The 17,518-nt window shown below is 38.3% G+C and overlaps 2 protein-coding genes across 3 annotated transcripts; one reads left to right on the top strand and one right to left on the bottom strand.

The window, feature by feature from the left end:
- The first annotated feature begins 620 nt into the window (after positions 1–620).
- Positions 621–11,447, top strand: LOC131336446 (pyridoxal kinase). Of its 2 annotated transcripts, none has more exons than XM_058372297.1 (13): positions 621–987; positions 1,096–1,198; positions 1,693–1,786; positions 1,937–2,041; positions 2,780–2,863; positions 3,656–3,729; positions 4,308–4,372; positions 6,288–6,351; positions 6,871–6,936; positions 8,435–8,491; positions 10,323–10,367; positions 10,457–10,510; positions 11,000–11,447. In XM_058372297.1, the coding sequence occupies exons 2-13, from the start codon at positions 1,121–1,123 to the stop codon at positions 11,138–11,140; spliced, it is 927 nt and encodes a 308-aa protein (XP_058228280.1). In that variant the 5' UTR covers positions 621–987; positions 1,096–1,120; the 3' UTR covers positions 11,141–11,447. The 2 variants fall into 2 exon arrangements, with proteins under 2 accessions (XP_058228280.1, XP_058228282.1); XM_058372299.1 differs by having other exon boundaries at positions 621–1,006.
- Positions 11,448–11,625: 178 nt separating this feature from the next.
- LOC131336447 (heavy metal-associated isoprenylated plant protein 37-like) lies at positions 11,626–14,145 on the bottom strand. Its single transcript, XM_058372300.1, has 2 exons — positions 13,897–14,145; positions 11,626–12,641 (listed from the first exon to the last, which is right to left on the bottom strand). The coding sequence occupies exons 1-2, from the start codon at positions 13,955–13,957 to the stop codon at positions 11,797–11,799; spliced, it is 906 nt and encodes a 301-aa protein (XP_058228283.1). The 5' UTR covers positions 13,958–14,145; the 3' UTR covers positions 11,626–11,796.
- Positions 14,146–17,518: the final 3,373 nt, after the last annotated feature.

Below are 17,518 nucleotides of genomic sequence, written 5' to 3'. Positions count from 1 at the left end.
AATTGATTTCCATACTTTTTTTTTTATATTCACATTTTTTTCTTGTCTTTTAACAAAAAAAAAAAAAAATCATACACCTTCACCATTAAAAAACAAAAAGGAACTGTGAATATCAAAAAACAGAGTGTGAAAATCAATTCTCTAATTTCTATAGTAATTAATTTTCTCGATCAAATAACAAATAAATCATTCCAATCATGAAAGTAACTTAAAAAATGTACTACACATATGGAAAAAAACGAGGTAAAAAGTGTTACAAACTCGTAGGACTCACCATTTAAAATCAGCTTATTAGGAGAGGGTGTCCAAAAGCTTATATACACTGAGCCAAATCCATGCATAGGCGACATGTGACTTGTTACCACCACGCTCCGCGACCGATGTCCACAACGGCCCACTCTACTGACACTGATCCGATGATAGCTTTTATTTTTTTCTGGTAGCTCCACCCACCTATCAATTCAATACTTTGAATATTTTAGTGGAGTCTATAGGTCACTTCATCCGCGGATCAAATTAGAATTAGAACATGGTAGCGTGGTGACTCTGATACCAATGTTAAAAACTCATAAATAGAACCCCATCCTTAAAAACCAAAATGATGACCAAGAGCTTGTACACACGTGAGATGTTAGGATCGATAACAAAGAGTACCAGTCCAATCTCAGCACAGGATCTGCAATTACTCGTACTTTAAACGGCGGAGTGAGTGACGGCGGAGCCCTAGAATCTCAATTGGTTTTGCCGCTGTCGTTTTCCAACGTGCAGTTTTCGAAATAAACAAACAAAACATTGTCGAAATCACCACATGGCCTCGCTCCTTCAAAAAGCCGCAGTTAACTTTCTCTGACCACTTCTCAATCCGGACGCCACAGCTGGCAATTCATCGATTTCATATCTCAAAATAATCTTTATTACTATATGTTAAAGTATCAGCGCATAAATTGGCTGGAATTGAAAGCAACAAGGGGGGGCAGACATCTTCGGGTGAATCTTTATGGCAAAAGTTCAGTTTTTTGCATTCAGATAGACGTGTGAATGCGTGTGTGGTTGCATAGCGTTTGATGTTTTTTTTTTGGAGTTGACAAATTTTAGGTTGAGAAGCTCGAAGAACTCGGTAATGGCGCCTCCGATCCTTTCATTGGCTCTGCCATCGGAAACGGGTCGAGTTCTCAGCATTCAATCTCACACTGTTCAGGTATTGATGCTTTGTATACTGTTTTTCCTTTTATACAATTAGCAATAGGATTTCGAATTCTTTGTAACCAATACCGGCAGTTGGTAGAGCTAATGGACACTTTATTTGGTGAGGGTTCAAACCGTAAGAGATTAGAATTTTCCAGTGCGTTTCTGGCCATTGAATCACGGGAGAATGATCACATCTCTCAAGATTGTCACTTTATTCGATAGCTGAAAAATACTCTGGAACACCGGTAGAGACATTTTGGTGGGGAGGAATGAGGGATTTTTTTGGGGGTCCTCCTATAAGCAGATATGGCTTGTTTGACTTGAGAGTAACCCAAGTTTAATTACTTTCACTTCGGATTATGATGGTGAAGATGAAGACATGCATGGATAATGCAATGCATGCTCTTCTTCGATCCTAGCTGATAGAGTCATTTGTTCGAATAAGCTTGTTGGAGATTAGGTCTTCTCCTGTATTGATTTGTTTTTGTTGTCTATCTTCCCAAGGGATATGTTGGCAATAAATCAGCTGTTTTCCCTCTTCAACTACTAGGCTATGACGTGGATCCAATCAATTCAGTGCAGTTCTCAAACCACACAGGCAAGATGCTTATATCACTTCACCTTAACAGTTTGAGGCTTGACATATGGTTTGAGGGTCATCTATGAGTATGCATATGTTCAGGCATGAAATCCTAGTGAAAATTTTGGTCAAGCCATTGTTAATGTAATTAACCTGAAAATTGTGCAGGATACCCAACTTTTAAGGGGCAAGTTTTGAATGGACAACAACTGTGGGAATTAATAGAAGGCCTTGAAGCGAATGATCTATTATTCTACACCCATTTATTGACTGGTATGATATTGCCCTTCCTAATAGTATTTGGTTTTGTTTGCCATGTTGGCTGGTGGCCATGTTCCAGTCGCTCTCAATCATCTGCTAGACTGCTAGCATACGGAACTTGGTAAACTAATTTGACTTCCCATTATGTTTGAATTAGCTTTGTTCTCAGAACACATGCATTTACTTTCGCACCTTATAGCTAGGTTGGGTTTAAAAATCTTTTGTGGATCAAACTATGGCATTTGTGTAGCTGACCATCTTGATTTGGGCCTCTACTCATTTTTTCTCATTCCCTCAAGCTTGTAATATAGATATTACGTATCCAAAGCATTTCTTCCCTGCCTCATTGCATTTCCTGCTCTCCAAATTGATTTGGTTTACTCCAAGTCTACAAGGTTTGAGTAAATAAAACAGTACATTTCTTGTGAATGTGTGATGGATAATTGTGTACAAAATGAATGGCTAGACACTAGATAGAGAGAATCTCTTCGAGAATACTTATGGTGGACCCACCTGTCATCTTGAAAATTATAATATGCATTCTGTACATGAAAACAGTTTTGTGTTCGCGATCCTCCTGTATATGCACTATATTTGATGAATCTATTCTTTTTTCTTTTTAATAGTTGCTTCACTGTTTTTCTCTTGTAATCTGGCATTTTTATTGGGTGGCCTTTAGACTGGATTTTATATCTCAAAACTTTATTAATCCATCTTTTGCACTGTTTTGTCTGTTTGGTGTGTCTGTAGGTTATATTGGTTCCGTCTCCTTTTTGAACACCATTTTAGAAGTCGTCAGTAAGCTTCGGGCTGTCAATCCCAAACTTACTTATGGTGAGTTGTATACTAAAGCTCAACTTTCTTGTGACTATAAAGTCATCATTCTTTGGTTTTTGGTTTATTGGGTTCATAGTTTGAGAGCTTGTAGGTTCTATCATTACATAATTCTTTTATGATCACATTGCAGAAGTATTATTCTATTTGCTCACTTTTTTGGTGTAATGGAAATAATAATTTTATTGAAAGCAACACTGAAGGTCTATCAATGTTTTTTGTTTTTTGTTTTTGCAAAATGCTAATGGTTATACTATGATTCAATTATGGACCTATAAGTACTTGTCCAGTCCAATACCTGCGTTGTTGGAACCAAACAGATTCTCATCTTATTGTTATATTCAGATTTTGGTGAAGGAGACTTTTTATCGTCCTTTTGAAAAACCTCAAATTGTATCTGCTTATGGGGAATATCCTGGTATCATTGAACTCTCACCTATTTACGGAATCTTTGCACACCCTGCTTCAGTTCAAAACAGGGATATAACCAGTATTCTTTTAATTTTGATGGTTGTTTTCTTGATTATGAATTTCTGTTGACTTTTGAGGTTCTTATTATTGTGTGCTGAATAAAGCAAGCAAATCTTTTGCTGTGGAATAATGTATCCACCTAAACTTTTTATGATGGATTTGATTACTTATTGCATTGTCGAATTAATTTTGGTGGCATATTCTGATATGTCAACATAATGTTCTTGTAGAATAAGGTATCTTTGAAGCTTATTTTCTCTTTCGAATTATAGATAGCTTGGTCATAATTGGCTTCTTGAGTATCGTTCTTTGCGTTTGTAGTTTGTGATCCAGTAATGGGTGATGAGGGAAAGCTTTATGTCCCTCCAGAATTGGTAGCAGTATACCGTGAGAAGGTAGCTTTTTTCCTGCCATGAAGTTAGCCTTTCAGTTTAATGAATGCTTGTGCCTTGGTCTTGGAAATCCTTAGTGTTGGGAGAACAGCAGTGGAATACAACTCTGGTTTTCATTTGGTGACTTATAGTCGCTATATCCTGCCCGATACCCTGTGCCAAGCAACCATCTCTGGCATTTTAGTTTAGAAGTGCTTAGAAATCAGTCCCACTCATTATATAATACTGATAAACTTCATTGAATATTTCATTATGCTGCTGTGTTAGAAACTTGACAGCGTGTAAGTTATTCATTTTTGTCTCTATGGGCTGAGATGATGTATAACTTGCACAAGTTTAAGTGTGGCATGGAATCATGGATTCGAAAATATTTCGAGCAATTTTTTGTTAGGGTTTATCAAAGGTATTGTCTTAAGGTTTTAGGTATCTGAGATTCTCTAATTCAAGAAAATGAGTAAATAAATATAATACCTTGTCGCGCGTAGTTGTCCTTCTATTCATGTTTATCTTCTTGTTGATTTTAAGTCAACAATTTAATTGGGATTGACGTTATACACTTCAGTAACATCCATTTTGTTTAGGTAGTCCCTGTTGCTTCAATGTTGACTCCTAACCAGTTTGAAGCAGAACAGTTGACTGGGTTAAGGTATTTATAACCATCACTGATGCTGCAGAATGGTATAATGAACTTTTTCTGTTCTGATTATGTCCTTCATAGCTTATGGACTTTATAGTTTGTATTACCATACATGATAGGTCTATGACATCCAATGGGTATATTTTTTATTTTTTTTGGTAAAGGTAGATTCATCAAGAAAACCGAACCAAAAAAAAAGGATCAAGGGCATAGCCTTGAGAATACAAAAAACAATAAACCCACCTGAACAAGAAAACTCTACAAGGAGTACAAGGAAAACAAAATCAAACTAGGCTAACAAAAAACGCCATGCTTTTAGGAAGTGAAGATACGCTCAGCACACTCCCACTCAACAGCCATCCTCCGGTTTGCAACAGTCTTGGGAATTCTTCTCCATGAAGACGTACTATACCTAACCTGTTGGACAATTCTGTTATACAGAGCTTCCTTTTGCTGAGGTATTCTGAAAGATTCTCAAATTCCTAGCCCACCAGATATGATAGATAGATGCAGCCATGATTGTATAAAAAATTCTGCTGTGAAATGAACTTCCTTTCACATGAGCAATAGCCCAATCAATCTCCTCAATCAAGCCTCTTGGTCTCCAACCAATTCTACATTTAGCTAGGAGATGCTGCCATACAGCCATATCCAACAAGAGACAGGACATTCAAAAAACAGGTGAGACCATCGAAGAATGTGGTTTGGATACCAAACCACGTGGAACCTAGGAACCTCAGGATTCCTAACTCTAATAGCATTCCAGGCAGAAGATGTATCCCAGTAGCACTGGGGACCCAAATAAGCTTATCCTCCCTGTGGCTATTAGGTAGCAGAGATGGAGGTGTATGAGCTTGGATTTCCCTAGACACAGCATTCCTCTGCCGAGGCCATTTCCATTCACCTGGATGAATCATAGACTCCACTTTAGCTGAGAGATACCTGCCCAGGTTATACACAACCCTTTCCCTAAACTTCTCGTACAAGGGTCCCAGAGGATGCCAATGATCAAGCCATAAGAAAACTGATTGACCATTACCCACTAGGGTCACTACCCATGTCGTCAAGTCCTGACCAATCCCTCTAAGTTTGGACAATCTCCGCAGAGTCCATGAAGCATCAGGAGGGCAAGGCATATACCAGAAGCAGTAATGCTTGATGATGTATGTATGAACCCACACTTTGCTAGCAATAGCCCACATGTGCTGCCTAAGCATTGAGGCTCTATTCCAGTCCCTCGTCAATTTGAAACCCAGCCCCCTTTCTCTTTTAGGAGAACAAACACTTGTCCATTTCACCTTAGCACCCACACATTTGAACTCCTCCCCCTTCCAAAGGAAAGCACTCAACATGCTATTGATCTCATTAAAGCAATTTCTGGGGAAGAATGAATATAGCACTCCAGTAGACCTGAATACTAAAGAGAACAGATTGGATAAGATTAGCCCTCCCACCATAGGACATTTTCTTATTTGCCCAAGAATTAATTCTAGCAAGAATTCTCTCCTTCAAGACCACTCAGTCCTCATACTTAAGCCTGACAGAGATGAGAGGCACCCCTAAGTGTAACATTTGATGGTTATTTAATTTTGCCTTCTGTTTAAATGAGTACTATTGGCGTAAAAGAAATTGGTACAGCAATCTATGAAATCTAGTACAAAGAAAGAAGCTTCCATGTTGAAACTGTATAATTCGTTTTTCATATTCATTATAGCGTGTTTTCATATCTGATGTAATGGCATCAGTTTATGCTACCTGTAAATGTTGGTGGAAAATAATTCCAATTTGTGTTGATGTTGGGATATGCTCCTATATCTGGATTCATCAATTGAGTTTTGTTTTGGAGATATCTTACGGATTTTTTTTCCTTTTCTATGTCATTGCATCAATTAGTTATCCCTCTGAGTAGGTTCTCTTGTGGCAGAATTGTGTCAGAAAAAGATGGCCGGGAAGCCTGCAACATTCTTCATGCTGCTGGACCACCAAAGGTTAGATAGTGTTATTATGGTTAGTTATTGAGTATTTGAAAAGCTTAGCTTGCATGAATTGGCCTACGATATCAATCTATCCAACACTCTCCCTCACGTGCAACCCATCTTGCACGTGGAGATGCAAACGAGCGGATATTGAAAGAAACAGGATGCAGAGGGGAGTAGCATAATGCTAACGGGGACAAACGCGAATGGAGAGACTTGAACCCAAGACCTCCCATAAGGCTCTATATCATGTTAACTTATCAATGGTTCCAAAAGCATGGCTCAACAATGTATCAAACTATCCACCGAGTATATACTAGACAACCACCTTTCATGTGCTTTTCGTTTCTTTTGAAATAAGGCTAACTATTGCAAGTTCTTTGATTTCGTTTGAAAATAGGCTTTGAAACCCTAAAGAAAGGCTATGGTTCCAACAAATAATATGAATTAAAGACTTGTCTATTGGATTGATATAGATCTTGCATGTGTATGGTCGAATAACATTAGAACATTTCTGTTTTTTTTTCCCAGGTAGTGATAACCAGCATAAATATTGATGACAATCTTCTCCTTATTGGCAGTCATCAGAAAGAAATGGTGCGTCTTTGTCTTAATTACAAAGTCCTGTTCAAGTTATAAGAATTCAAATTTGACATCTATTTGGTCACTCAAACTAAACTATTTGGTCGATTGTTGCTAGTGTTCTATTATAAGACGTGATCAGGCAGTATATGGTTACCTTTCTTGTGAGTATTAATTAACGCCTCACTTTATTAGCATACTATCACGAGCCACATGTTGACTTGAGAGCCACGCGCCCCGACACTTGATTTGTCTCTATTGGTTGGGCACAAAGGTGGAAGCATTGTGCTTTATATGGCAGTTGTTGACTTACTAGCATAGGCTTGCGAGGATATGATATTAAATTAGCAGCCCAAGCACAGTTGAGGACAGTTTCTTGTTATCTATGCGGGCTGTTTAGAGTTTCCATTGGGTATTGGGGGCCCCTAAGACAGTGTTATCAAGGCAAGTCTCTCAGTGTGCACAAGCAAGAAGTTTAGACTGCATATGAGCATATGACGTCTGGAAGATAGTTTTAATGCCTAAGATACGTACAGCATGATTTAACCTCTCTCACTAAACAGGAATTATGTGTAGAGATTTCGCCTATGAAAGTCTGAAAGATAGTTTTAAGGCCTAAGATACGTACAGGCATTGGGTATGTTAACTCAATATTGCAATGGTCTTGAGTTAAACTGCCTTAATTCAAGATTGTTCTGAGTACTACTAATAGCATTCTTCTATGAACAGCAAGTAAATATTATATGGTTTACGTGGAATATACTCACGATTTTGGGAATAGTTAAACTTTTCACAATTGTTTAGGCTGTTAAAACCTATTAAGTGCATTAGTGCTTCTTTGGGCTTTACATGGGACCTAGCCAGTCAGTTAATTGAGTGATGAGCTTGCTGTCAACCAATGTGTTTCTTGATGAAAACCCCATAGATTGTCTGCTGTTAATATATTTATGTTATGAGCTTGTGTGGAGTCAAAGATGCTGCTGAAAAGTTTGTACTCCCTCTGTTCCGAATTCATTGTCCCTCTTTGGGAATCCCACTATTTAAGGGAGCATCATTATTGCCTAACCAGAACTTTTACTTTCCAATTTTGCCCATTTGCAATAATGGCGCCAACTTTTGAGAAAAACAGAGAGGACAACTCTTTACTCCTATAATGGCGTCCACTTTTGAATTACAGAGTAATTTGGTTTGCTAAAATAAATATCTAAATCTCAAGAAGAAAGGGCAAAAAGGGAAATTGGTAGTCTTTTCTGGGTTGACTTTTGAAAGTGGACAATGATTTTGGAACATCCAAAAAAGAAAAGATGGACTCTTAATTAGGAACGGAGAGAATATTTTATTGCGTCTGGTGCAATTCTGTATTATGACTAATGGACTTCATTGTTTTTGTTCTTTTTGGTCTTCAAATCATGAATTTGGTCATGTCAAGTTATATCCTGTGATCTATTATGAAGTTATTTCTTTCCTGTTAACTAATGAAAATTTTCTTGCATTTGGCTCTTATACACGACAGGGTAAGTCACCTGAACAATTCAGGATTGCGATACCCAAAATTCCTGCATATTTCACGGTATGTGATTGTAGCGAAAGAAGAATCTTCTGAATAGTTACTTTCATTCTTAAGAAGTAAGAGCATGCATGAATAATCTAGCATGAGTTTTAGCAATAACAGGGAAACCTACATTTTTGTTTCCGGGAACTCCTAGTGTCTCGTATCCATTCTTAGACTCAGGTTGTAAAGGTATGGCTTTCTTTTGTGGCATATGTAGCCTTATGAATGGACTGGGCCTCTTGTAAAGTGCACAGTGATTTTTTTTGGCTTATCGAATTCTTTTGTCATATGATGCTCAATACTCGTATACTTAGAGCCATATTTATTCCCATGGACTGAGTTGTGCTGACAGAAAGCAAGCTATGGTTTATCAAAAATGGTTAGAAGATTGCTTACCTGGATGAAAGAACGTACATCACTTAAAATGAATCTCAGTGGAATACTATTGCACCCATGTAAAATTCATACCAGTGATGGTGACAATAAATATAATCTATTTATAATTGTGCAGTCATCACAAGGGGATATGCCTCAATAGAATGTTGGGAGGTTTGAAATCCACAGCGATGAAACAAATTGTGAACATCTTGGGTTAAGAACTATTATTAGGTCAAGGATAGAAAAAGATATTATAGTGAAGATGCCTCATAAGAATCTAATGCCTTCTTCTGAGAGCAGTATATAGTTTAGCGTTTGGAAATAGGGACAACTCGAGTCATAATAACTTGAACCAGAAAAAATTAGGATATCAGCAATGACTCGTGCAGCTCAGAAGCTATCCTCGAGACAAAGTTACCAGGCATCACAAATGACGCTCCTCTGTAGCTTACATATATCGTGTCATTGAATATAAGAACATTATTGCAGATGTTTCATTGGACATCAATAGCCTTCTGTCATTTTTTATGACTCCTCTACACCTTTGTTGCAACTAAAAAATACAAATTTCATGGTATCCAGTATCCCACTTCTACCTCCAGATTTTATAATGACAAACGAGAATTGAATCGCAACTCGAATTTGTAACGGTTCCCGTCCAGCCACCCCTGCCATAGATGCCTGACTCTCTCATTCAGGTATTGGCTCTGCACTGGCCATTCCATGGACAAATATACCACCTTAATTTTGCTGCTATTTCACAGGACAATCTTCTGGACCTCCAGTCGAAGTCGCAGATTAGTTTCCCTTTGAAACTTTTAACATGAATAGTCCACAAAAACACTCCAGGCTCAACCCCTCCTCTACTGAAAGTTTCTTCAAGGTGGCCTGCCTATTGCTTCTAATCATTCTGTGGCAAATACAAGGAGCACAAATAGTTTCACTGCCTTGTGGTCTAGGGTGAACTTGAGCGACCAATTATTCTTGCATTTTGTTTGTGCCTGTAGTGGAGAATGTTGCTACATTATTCAAGTTTGAGATATTATAGTGTTACCTTGTCGGCCTAACCCAAAGTGAGCACTACATTTATAATGGCTCTTGGTTTGCTTAATTTATTCGTATACACGAAAATTTGATGGTATGCCTTAAGCTTTTCATTGTCCCTGTACCGGTTTAGTTCATGATTGATATCAAACCATTTTGTCAACTTTTGAGTGTATATATGGGAAACGTGTAAAGGCTTTATCTGTTTCACTGCACTAACAGGCTTTATTCCTTCTTTATGCCTATCCATGTTACAAGTTGATAATTTTCTCAACACTTTCTGTTTTTGTCCACTTTGTTATTTCTACATGTTACCTATCATATACTTTAGGTATTTCGTTTATCGTTGGTGTAAGTTCGATGCTGTAGGAGCAACTCTTTTTCTATTTTCACTTAATCTGATGGAGACATGTACATGCTTCTGTAGGGAACAGGGGATCTAATGACTGCACTATTACTTGGATGGAGCAATGTAAAACCAATAACTATTGCCGTAACTCCAGAGACATTTTTGCCCCTATTATGTTGTTTCTAATACAAATCTACTTTTATGCTTTGTAGAAATATCCTGATAATCTTGACAAAGCAGCAGAGCTTGCTGTATCAAGCTTGCAGGTATTCCTGGTTTGCTGTTTTATATATGAAGTGTTTGATCTCTTCTAAAGATACTCACCCATAAGGCCTGCTTGGGGTGTCTTTTGTGTATGCACAAATGACATTATTTTTGTAGTGGTTGATAATTTTGCATTAGCTCAGTCTAAATTTGGAAGTCGTAAAGGATCGGATAATATGAGTATAGATGAGGAACTCCGAGTTACTGGATTTTCTATGCTAGGGGTTGGGGGTCCTCTTTATCATGTTTTTCCATTTTTCTGGGAATATTCCTGCTCCACTGCTTTTAGCCACCATCTTGGTCTTTTACACGAGGAATGCGAGAGGCTAAATAGGGAGTGTTTAAATATATATCTCGATATTGGTGTTTGTGTTTTGTCTTTTATTCTGAAATGTTTTACACTTCCCGGATGTTTGTGTTTGGTCAGACCATTGGACCTTAGTTTTTCTATTTATATTGAGTGATCGCTAGGTTGTTTCCAATATTTGCAGGCACTTCTGCAGAGGACATTGAGTGACTACAAAATGGCGGGATACGATCCTGAATCAAGCAGTTTGGAGATTCGATTAATACAGAGCCAAGACGACATTCGTCACCCACAGGTCAAATACATGGCTGAGAGATACAGCTGAATTGAGTGCTACATTGAACAATAGTATCAATCACATACATTCGTCACCCACAGGTCAAATACATGACCGAGAGATACATCTGAATTGAGTGCTACATTGAACAATAGTATCAATCGCATGTATTCTTCAGACATAAGTATATGCGTGGTCTTACTACTAGGTTGAAGTTACCATGGGAGTATGATATAAAACATTAGTGTTTTTCTTCTTTTTTTCCTGTCTTTTCATTTTGTTGTGATGTTTACTAGACTAAGCAAAGACTACTTTAAATAAAGGAAGCATGCAATTTCTTTCTTTCTTCTATAAATGTAGGGCAATGATGATTGCAAAAGTCCTCTCATTGTTGTGAGTCTTGTTTAGTTCCATGAATAAGTGTCACATTAGCAGGCTAAATAGACCTTTTTTTTTTTTGGTGGTGCAACGGAATTCTCTTGCAGGCTCAATAGACGCAATAAAATGTAGAAGCGATTTATAATAACCATATCTAATGACTAAGGCAATAGTTAGACTTAATGTAACCCAACCTGAGATTGTATCACAAATTAGTATAGCTGATTCTTGATTACGAACATAGTTCTCCCAGTTCATCACCATCGCTTTGCTATCCAGCTTTTTTTTTTCTCTGCACTCTCATTTTATGATATGTTATTCTCCTTCTACATATTTGCCATGTATGGTACATAGCTGAAGTTGCCATAAAAGTCATTGTTTGGAGTAACAGGAGAAGCTGCATAATTGGTCCTCTGGGGTTGATGCACGTGCATGTATTGACTCATCATTGGGTTGTTCATCGGTTGCATGCCATATGTGTTCATGTTCATCATTGGGTGGTTCATCGGTTGCATGCCGTACGTGTCCATATTCATCATTGGGTGGTTCATCGGTTGCATAACATACGTATCCATGTTCATCATTGGGTTGTTCATCGGTTGCATGCCATACGTGTCCATGTTCATCATTGGAGATTGCTTGTAGTGGGGTCGGCCTTGCATGTTGCTCAGGATCATGTATGGTGGAGGGTGATGGTGTTCGAACGATGGCAACCCTGTATCACTGGCACTAAAACCTTGAAAACCCATCATTGACTTCATGTTGCCATCACCATCCATGCTATATCCATCTATAGCACCCATATGCACGTTGTCCACCACTGTATTTGCCGTGAAAGGCTGCTGCCTCCTTCCTATGTCCTGGTTCAGATGCCCATAATAGGCCCACTCATCATCAACTTCTGGGCCACATGGTGGGCCCATCATAGGCCTTCTTTTGGTGCCTCTCAAGCCCTTTATGGGACCCCGAATTTGGTTCTGGACCTTTCCATATTTGATCCAATCAGCAAAGGCCTGTTCTTGGTTGGGCTGGATTTGGTGGTAGTTGTTTGGAGGCCAAATCTCTGCATGTTTACCTGATTTCTCCAACTTCTTGATTAAAGTATCAGAATCTACGGTAGCTGTGACAGTGACTTTATCTTGTTCTGTATCTATTTCCACCTTATAAACACCTGAATTTCAAAAAAGAAATCAAAATTAATTACAATTTTACAGTGCAGGGAAGAATATGTACTTGGTTGCATCCACAATCTTGGTCATTTTGTTTTGAGAGAGAAGGTGGCGAGTTGCTAATTAGACATTCTGTACATGAGGAAGTTTAAATAACAATAGAAGATGAGAAACAGAGACCAATGGTGGTTATGAATCTTTCTTTAACTTGGAGGTAAGGCCTATAAAACTTTGATGATAAAGTTCAAAATGAAAAGATTGCTTTGCTTGTGAAAATGTAACACAGATTTTTTCACCTCCTACATGCGTTTATACACACACGCACTTATATGCTTACGTTTTTTTTTTCGACGAACAAGATAATCCCATGTGCTTGCGCTTTAGGTCGACAATATTTCAGAAACTAGCGGATTCTACGACGGGAGATAAGGATCCATAAAAGTGAAGAACAAAGTTATAGGAGTCCGGCAAGGATTAACAATGGAACAGAGCGAGGGCGGATTGCACTTAACCCATCAAAAATGTAACGGGAAATGATTTTTTGTCTCCCATCTCTACGTCGAACAACTTGTTCGGAGCAAGAACAATTTTGCTACAACTCAAGTACGCGGCTATTAAGGGCCATGGAAAATCCCTCCAAAACAAAACTCGGATTCGTACCACGTAGTAAGATAGATGCAAATGAGGTTACACGATGAATGAGGGAAATGTCAAATAGTGTTTCTCTAATCTCAAATGAGCATGAGTCGCAATGTGGCAATAGTTTAGTCATGAACCTATAAAACTATTTCGGGGCAACCCCAAACCGCTCCCAAGAAGATCCATTATTCTTCCCGAAATCCAAGAGAAATGCCGGGGAGCCATCCGAACTGGACGGGGTTGGGGCAGGACGGAGTAGATTGCCATCTTAGTCCGCACTACAGCCAACTATTGGCTTGAGCCTTTCAGTACCCAGCTAATGAAAGGTGTGGTCAAAATAATGGGTCCTGAATCCTACTGTACTTCCAGGGAAACTGTCCAGGACCTTTTATGAAGGCACAGGGCCAAGGCCGAGGCCGAGACTGGGAAAGGTAACAAAACCCACCACCATACACACCCAGGTGAGCAACGTACATATCTCGTGTTCTCGCGTTCTTTATTGATTTTGTAGATCGAGATCGCGTACTTCGGGTCAGTAATCGCAATGCAATTGTAAATGCATAGCACAATAGAGGTCCAGAGGGCGTTATCTAACAGTGTATTGGCAAGTTAAGTTACCTTCGATTCTGCGCAGGAGTTTCTTGACTTTGCGCTTGCATCCTCCACAGTTGATGTGCATCTTCAGCACTTGAACCTGTCCCCAAACAAGGTTTTTATTATTCACATGTCAAATAAACCCAAGACCCAAAAGTAGGAGGCAAATTTGAGGGGACAAGAAAGGAAACAAAGTTTGTTTTAGAACTTGTGGAAGTGAAAGAGAATAGGCAGAGACGGTGAGAGAGAAGTTCTAAGCAAAAATAGGTCCCTTTCTTTGTTTGGTTTTGCAAACAAAGATGGGAAGTGGGAAGAAAAGTACTGTTCACCTGTTTGGCTTTAAAGAGAAAAAGGGCAAGAAAAAAGTGCTAATATCAATGAGACCAACAAATAAATAGACAAAAAAGGTCTGTTTGGAACTTGTGAAAAGTGGGGAGAGAAAGGGGAAATAATTAAGAAGGAAAATGGGAGAAAAAAGAATGGGAAAAATTTCACTGTGGTTGGAATCCTACTTTGCCATTTTCTCGTCTCTTCTCCCTCAAACCAAACAAGGGAAGGAAATTTTTTTAACTTTCCCTTCTTTTCCCCACATGTTCCAAACAAGGAAAGGAAAGAGGAGGGAAATAACTTTTCATTGGTTTTCCTTGGTAACTTCTGCTTCCCTTTCCTAACCATTAAAGAGGAAAATTAACTGTTTCCTCTTCTTGTCTCTTTCTTTCCTCAAGTTGCAAACAGTTGGAGAAAAAAAAGAATAAAAAAACATGAGCAAAAAAAACATTTTGCTATAAAAAAAAAGGCAGAAGTTGAATGTAGAGGTCGATCCAGACTTGAATTGGGGCTTCAATTATCGGGAGGTCGGAAAATCCATTTGTGGACATTTTCGCTATCGGCCTATGTTTGCGGCGCTCGACAATTTCCTGTTTTCTCTTCACCTTCACTTTCCAACTTTTGCTTCTTTAAGCAAAGTTTTCCCCAGAAGGTTGTTCCAGAAGCATATATCAAGCCATCAACCAATAGAGGAGAGAGAGAGAGAGAGAGAGAGGTATTGATTTGACAAAGGGTGAGATATCCGACGGCCACGGACAGACCATGATTTCCATTTTCATGCAGAGTACGTACACAATTTCCTCGTGATAGGGTCTGTCTGATATTCTTGAATTCTGGTTCCATTTTTAGGCCCACTCTTCACCGTAACTGTGTCCGCAACCGTTCGATGAATGTGAATGCACATGCATCGAACGGCTCTGGACCCAATTATATTGGAGTTGTGGTTGAGAGTTGTGTATATAGACTTTTTGTTTTTTTGCCAACATCAGCGGGGGTGTTAGTAGGTAAGTGCACAGGGGATTTCAGACGTTATTCATAGCCGTAAATCTTAAACGCCCACGACGGGCTTGAACCCTGGCCAACCACATAGGGAGAGCCAGGAGATACAAACTGGACTAAAGCCCATTGGCGTGTATGTAGACTTTGTAGTTCTCTTTGAGCCATTTTGTTAAGTTTTGGACCATTTCCTCTTCTTCCTTTTTTTCTCATTCGATTATGCCAGCTAGCAAAATCATTTTGCTGCCCAGATGCTATCCAATCGGCAGTGCTTCCTCAAGAAGTTAAACCACAGACCCAAATAAAGGAAAAATTATTAAATGCTCTTTTTTTTTTTTTTTTTTTTTTATAGGCTTATGAAATGCTCTTGAAGAACCGTCATGGTGTTTCAAGTGTCTCCCTATCACCGCATATTTATGCAAGGCCCAGTACTAAATGTGCGAACCCAATGTGAATATTTGGTGGTGAGAGTCTTCGAAGTACCACGTGACGGTATTTCAAGAGCATGATATATTCAACAATTTCCAACCCAAGTATCTAGAAAACCACTCTGCTGAGCATGGGCGACTCTGTTTGGAAGCTTATGGTGTCAAGTGAACCCACCCGTCCAAAAAATCCCAACAATTATCGAGTTTTTTTTTTTTTTTTCATTTTTTAGACCTACCACTAGTTGACACCAGTACAAGAAAACTTTTAAAGCCATACATTTTGGTAGTATTGCAATTGATTTCGGCACTACACTTTTTGATAATCACACTTCTCTTTTTTGAAAGGGGAGTTTCAAAATACACATGGCAAGAACGCTTATTAGACTTCAATTTTTTTCTTTTGGGGGGGGGGGGGGGGGGGGGCAAGAACACGAAAAGGCAAATATTATTAGATTGTAATTATCAAAAAGTGAAGTGTCAAAATTATTGCCCTATATTTTTCAGAAGTGTATCAACTTCCATCTGATTTCTCTGAATGTAAAAAATAGTAGAAGCCTAAAAAGCTACTCCTATGAAGATTTTTTTTTCGACGGTTAGGGTTTTCTGGATTAGCTTAGGCGCACCTTAATTAATTCTCTCTCAGATCCGATCAAAGGCAGGCCATTCACGCCGGGACAACGAAATTCACAAGAAATTAATTTCTTGCGGCCTGACCCCAAGAATCGAACCACTGCTTAATTGTGTGGACATGTGGGGCGCAAAAACCTATTTGAAGTGACTCATTTTCTACTTGAGAGGCCTATGTATAAACAATAATTTTACTTTCGTACCTACCTACTATTGGGTGGGGTAGGTCCTAACCTCCTGGTAGATAAGTTATAGATACATTTCTAGACTCCATATTAAGAGTACTTCACTTATTTCTCTGCAGTATTAGGCTTTGTTATGATGCAGTTTTGAAATCTGAGGCTCTTGAACAATCTTTTCTTTTTTACGGTTAGGGGTGTTTGGTTAGTTGACACGCATCTTAACTAATTCTCTTCCAAGTCCAGTCAAAGGTGGATTATTCACGCTGGAACAAGGAAATTTACAAGAAATTACTTTTTTGCGGTCTGACCTCAAGAATCGAATCCTAATTAATTGTGCGGGCTTTGGAGAGCAAACTTACCAATCAACCGGACTAACCTTTGAGCTTACTCCTATAAAGATACTAATAAAAGCCATTTGACTTTTTTTTTGGTATATTTTTCACTTGCACTGTACTACTTAATTAGACTTTAATTATAGTATTAATGTTTTCATTTACTACAAAATTCCTCTTAGTAGCAATTCTTCTTTAATATAGTACTCCAGTAATTGAGAAGTTCAGATTATTAAATGACATCACAAATCAAAATTCCTATTATTAATGATAAATTAGAAAAAAAATAATAATTGAGAAGTGCAGATTCATTTCTATACGGTAGATATATTATGACTTTACAACAAAATTATTAAACGACACCACTGATCGAATTCCTGGAGTCACCATTAACACTCACCAACACATGGAAAACCACACAACATGATCAAGTCCATGGGCGGCTTACTAGGTATTGAGGGGGTCCAAGTCGAAGCAAACCAAAAATTGTACTAAAATTTTGTGTGTTCTTTCACGTTTTTTTTTAAAAAAAAATTCTTCACTATTATCTGCAGTGGGTCTAGTCAAAGTAAATAAAAATTTACTTAAATTTGCGAATAAGTAGCTAAGTAGATAATTAAGCTCAACAAAATGAAATAAACTAGATTCATAAAGTTTTTGACCACTTAAAAAAATTGTTTTACATAGAGTTTTGCATTACAAAAATTTGTCACATGAAATTCTGGAACCGCCCTTGATCAAGTCAAGATTCATA

Source organism: Rhododendron vialii, chromosome 8a, assembly GCF_030253575.1.
Source record: "Rhododendron vialii isolate Sample 1 chromosome 8a, ASM3025357v1".
In the NCBI taxonomy this organism is placed as follows: domain Eukaryota; kingdom Viridiplantae; phylum Streptophyta; class Magnoliopsida; order Ericales; family Ericaceae; genus Rhododendron; species Rhododendron vialii.
This window is presented reverse-complemented; position numbering and strand designations above follow the sequence as displayed.

Coding starts and splice junctions, on each gene's coding strand:
- LOC131336446 (XM_058372297.1), top strand. CDS start 1,121: ATGGCGCCTCCGATCCTTTCATTGGCTCTGCCATCGGAAACGGGTCGA. Junction 1,787..1,936: donor GCAGTTCTCAAACCACACAG/GCAAGATGCTTA, acceptor AAAATTGTGCAG/GATACCCAACTTTTAAGGGG. Junction 10,511..10,999: donor TTGCTGTATCAAGCTTGCAG/GTATTCCTGGTT, acceptor CAATATTTGCAG/GCACTTCTGCAGAGGACATT.
- LOC131336447 (XM_058372300.1), bottom strand. CDS start 13,957: ATGCACATCAACTGTGGAGGATGCAAGCGCAAAGTCAAGAAACTCCTG. Junction 12,642..13,896: donor ACTCCTGCGCAGAATCGAAG/GTAACTTAACTT, acceptor TTTGAAATTCAG/GTGTTTATAAGGTGGAAATA.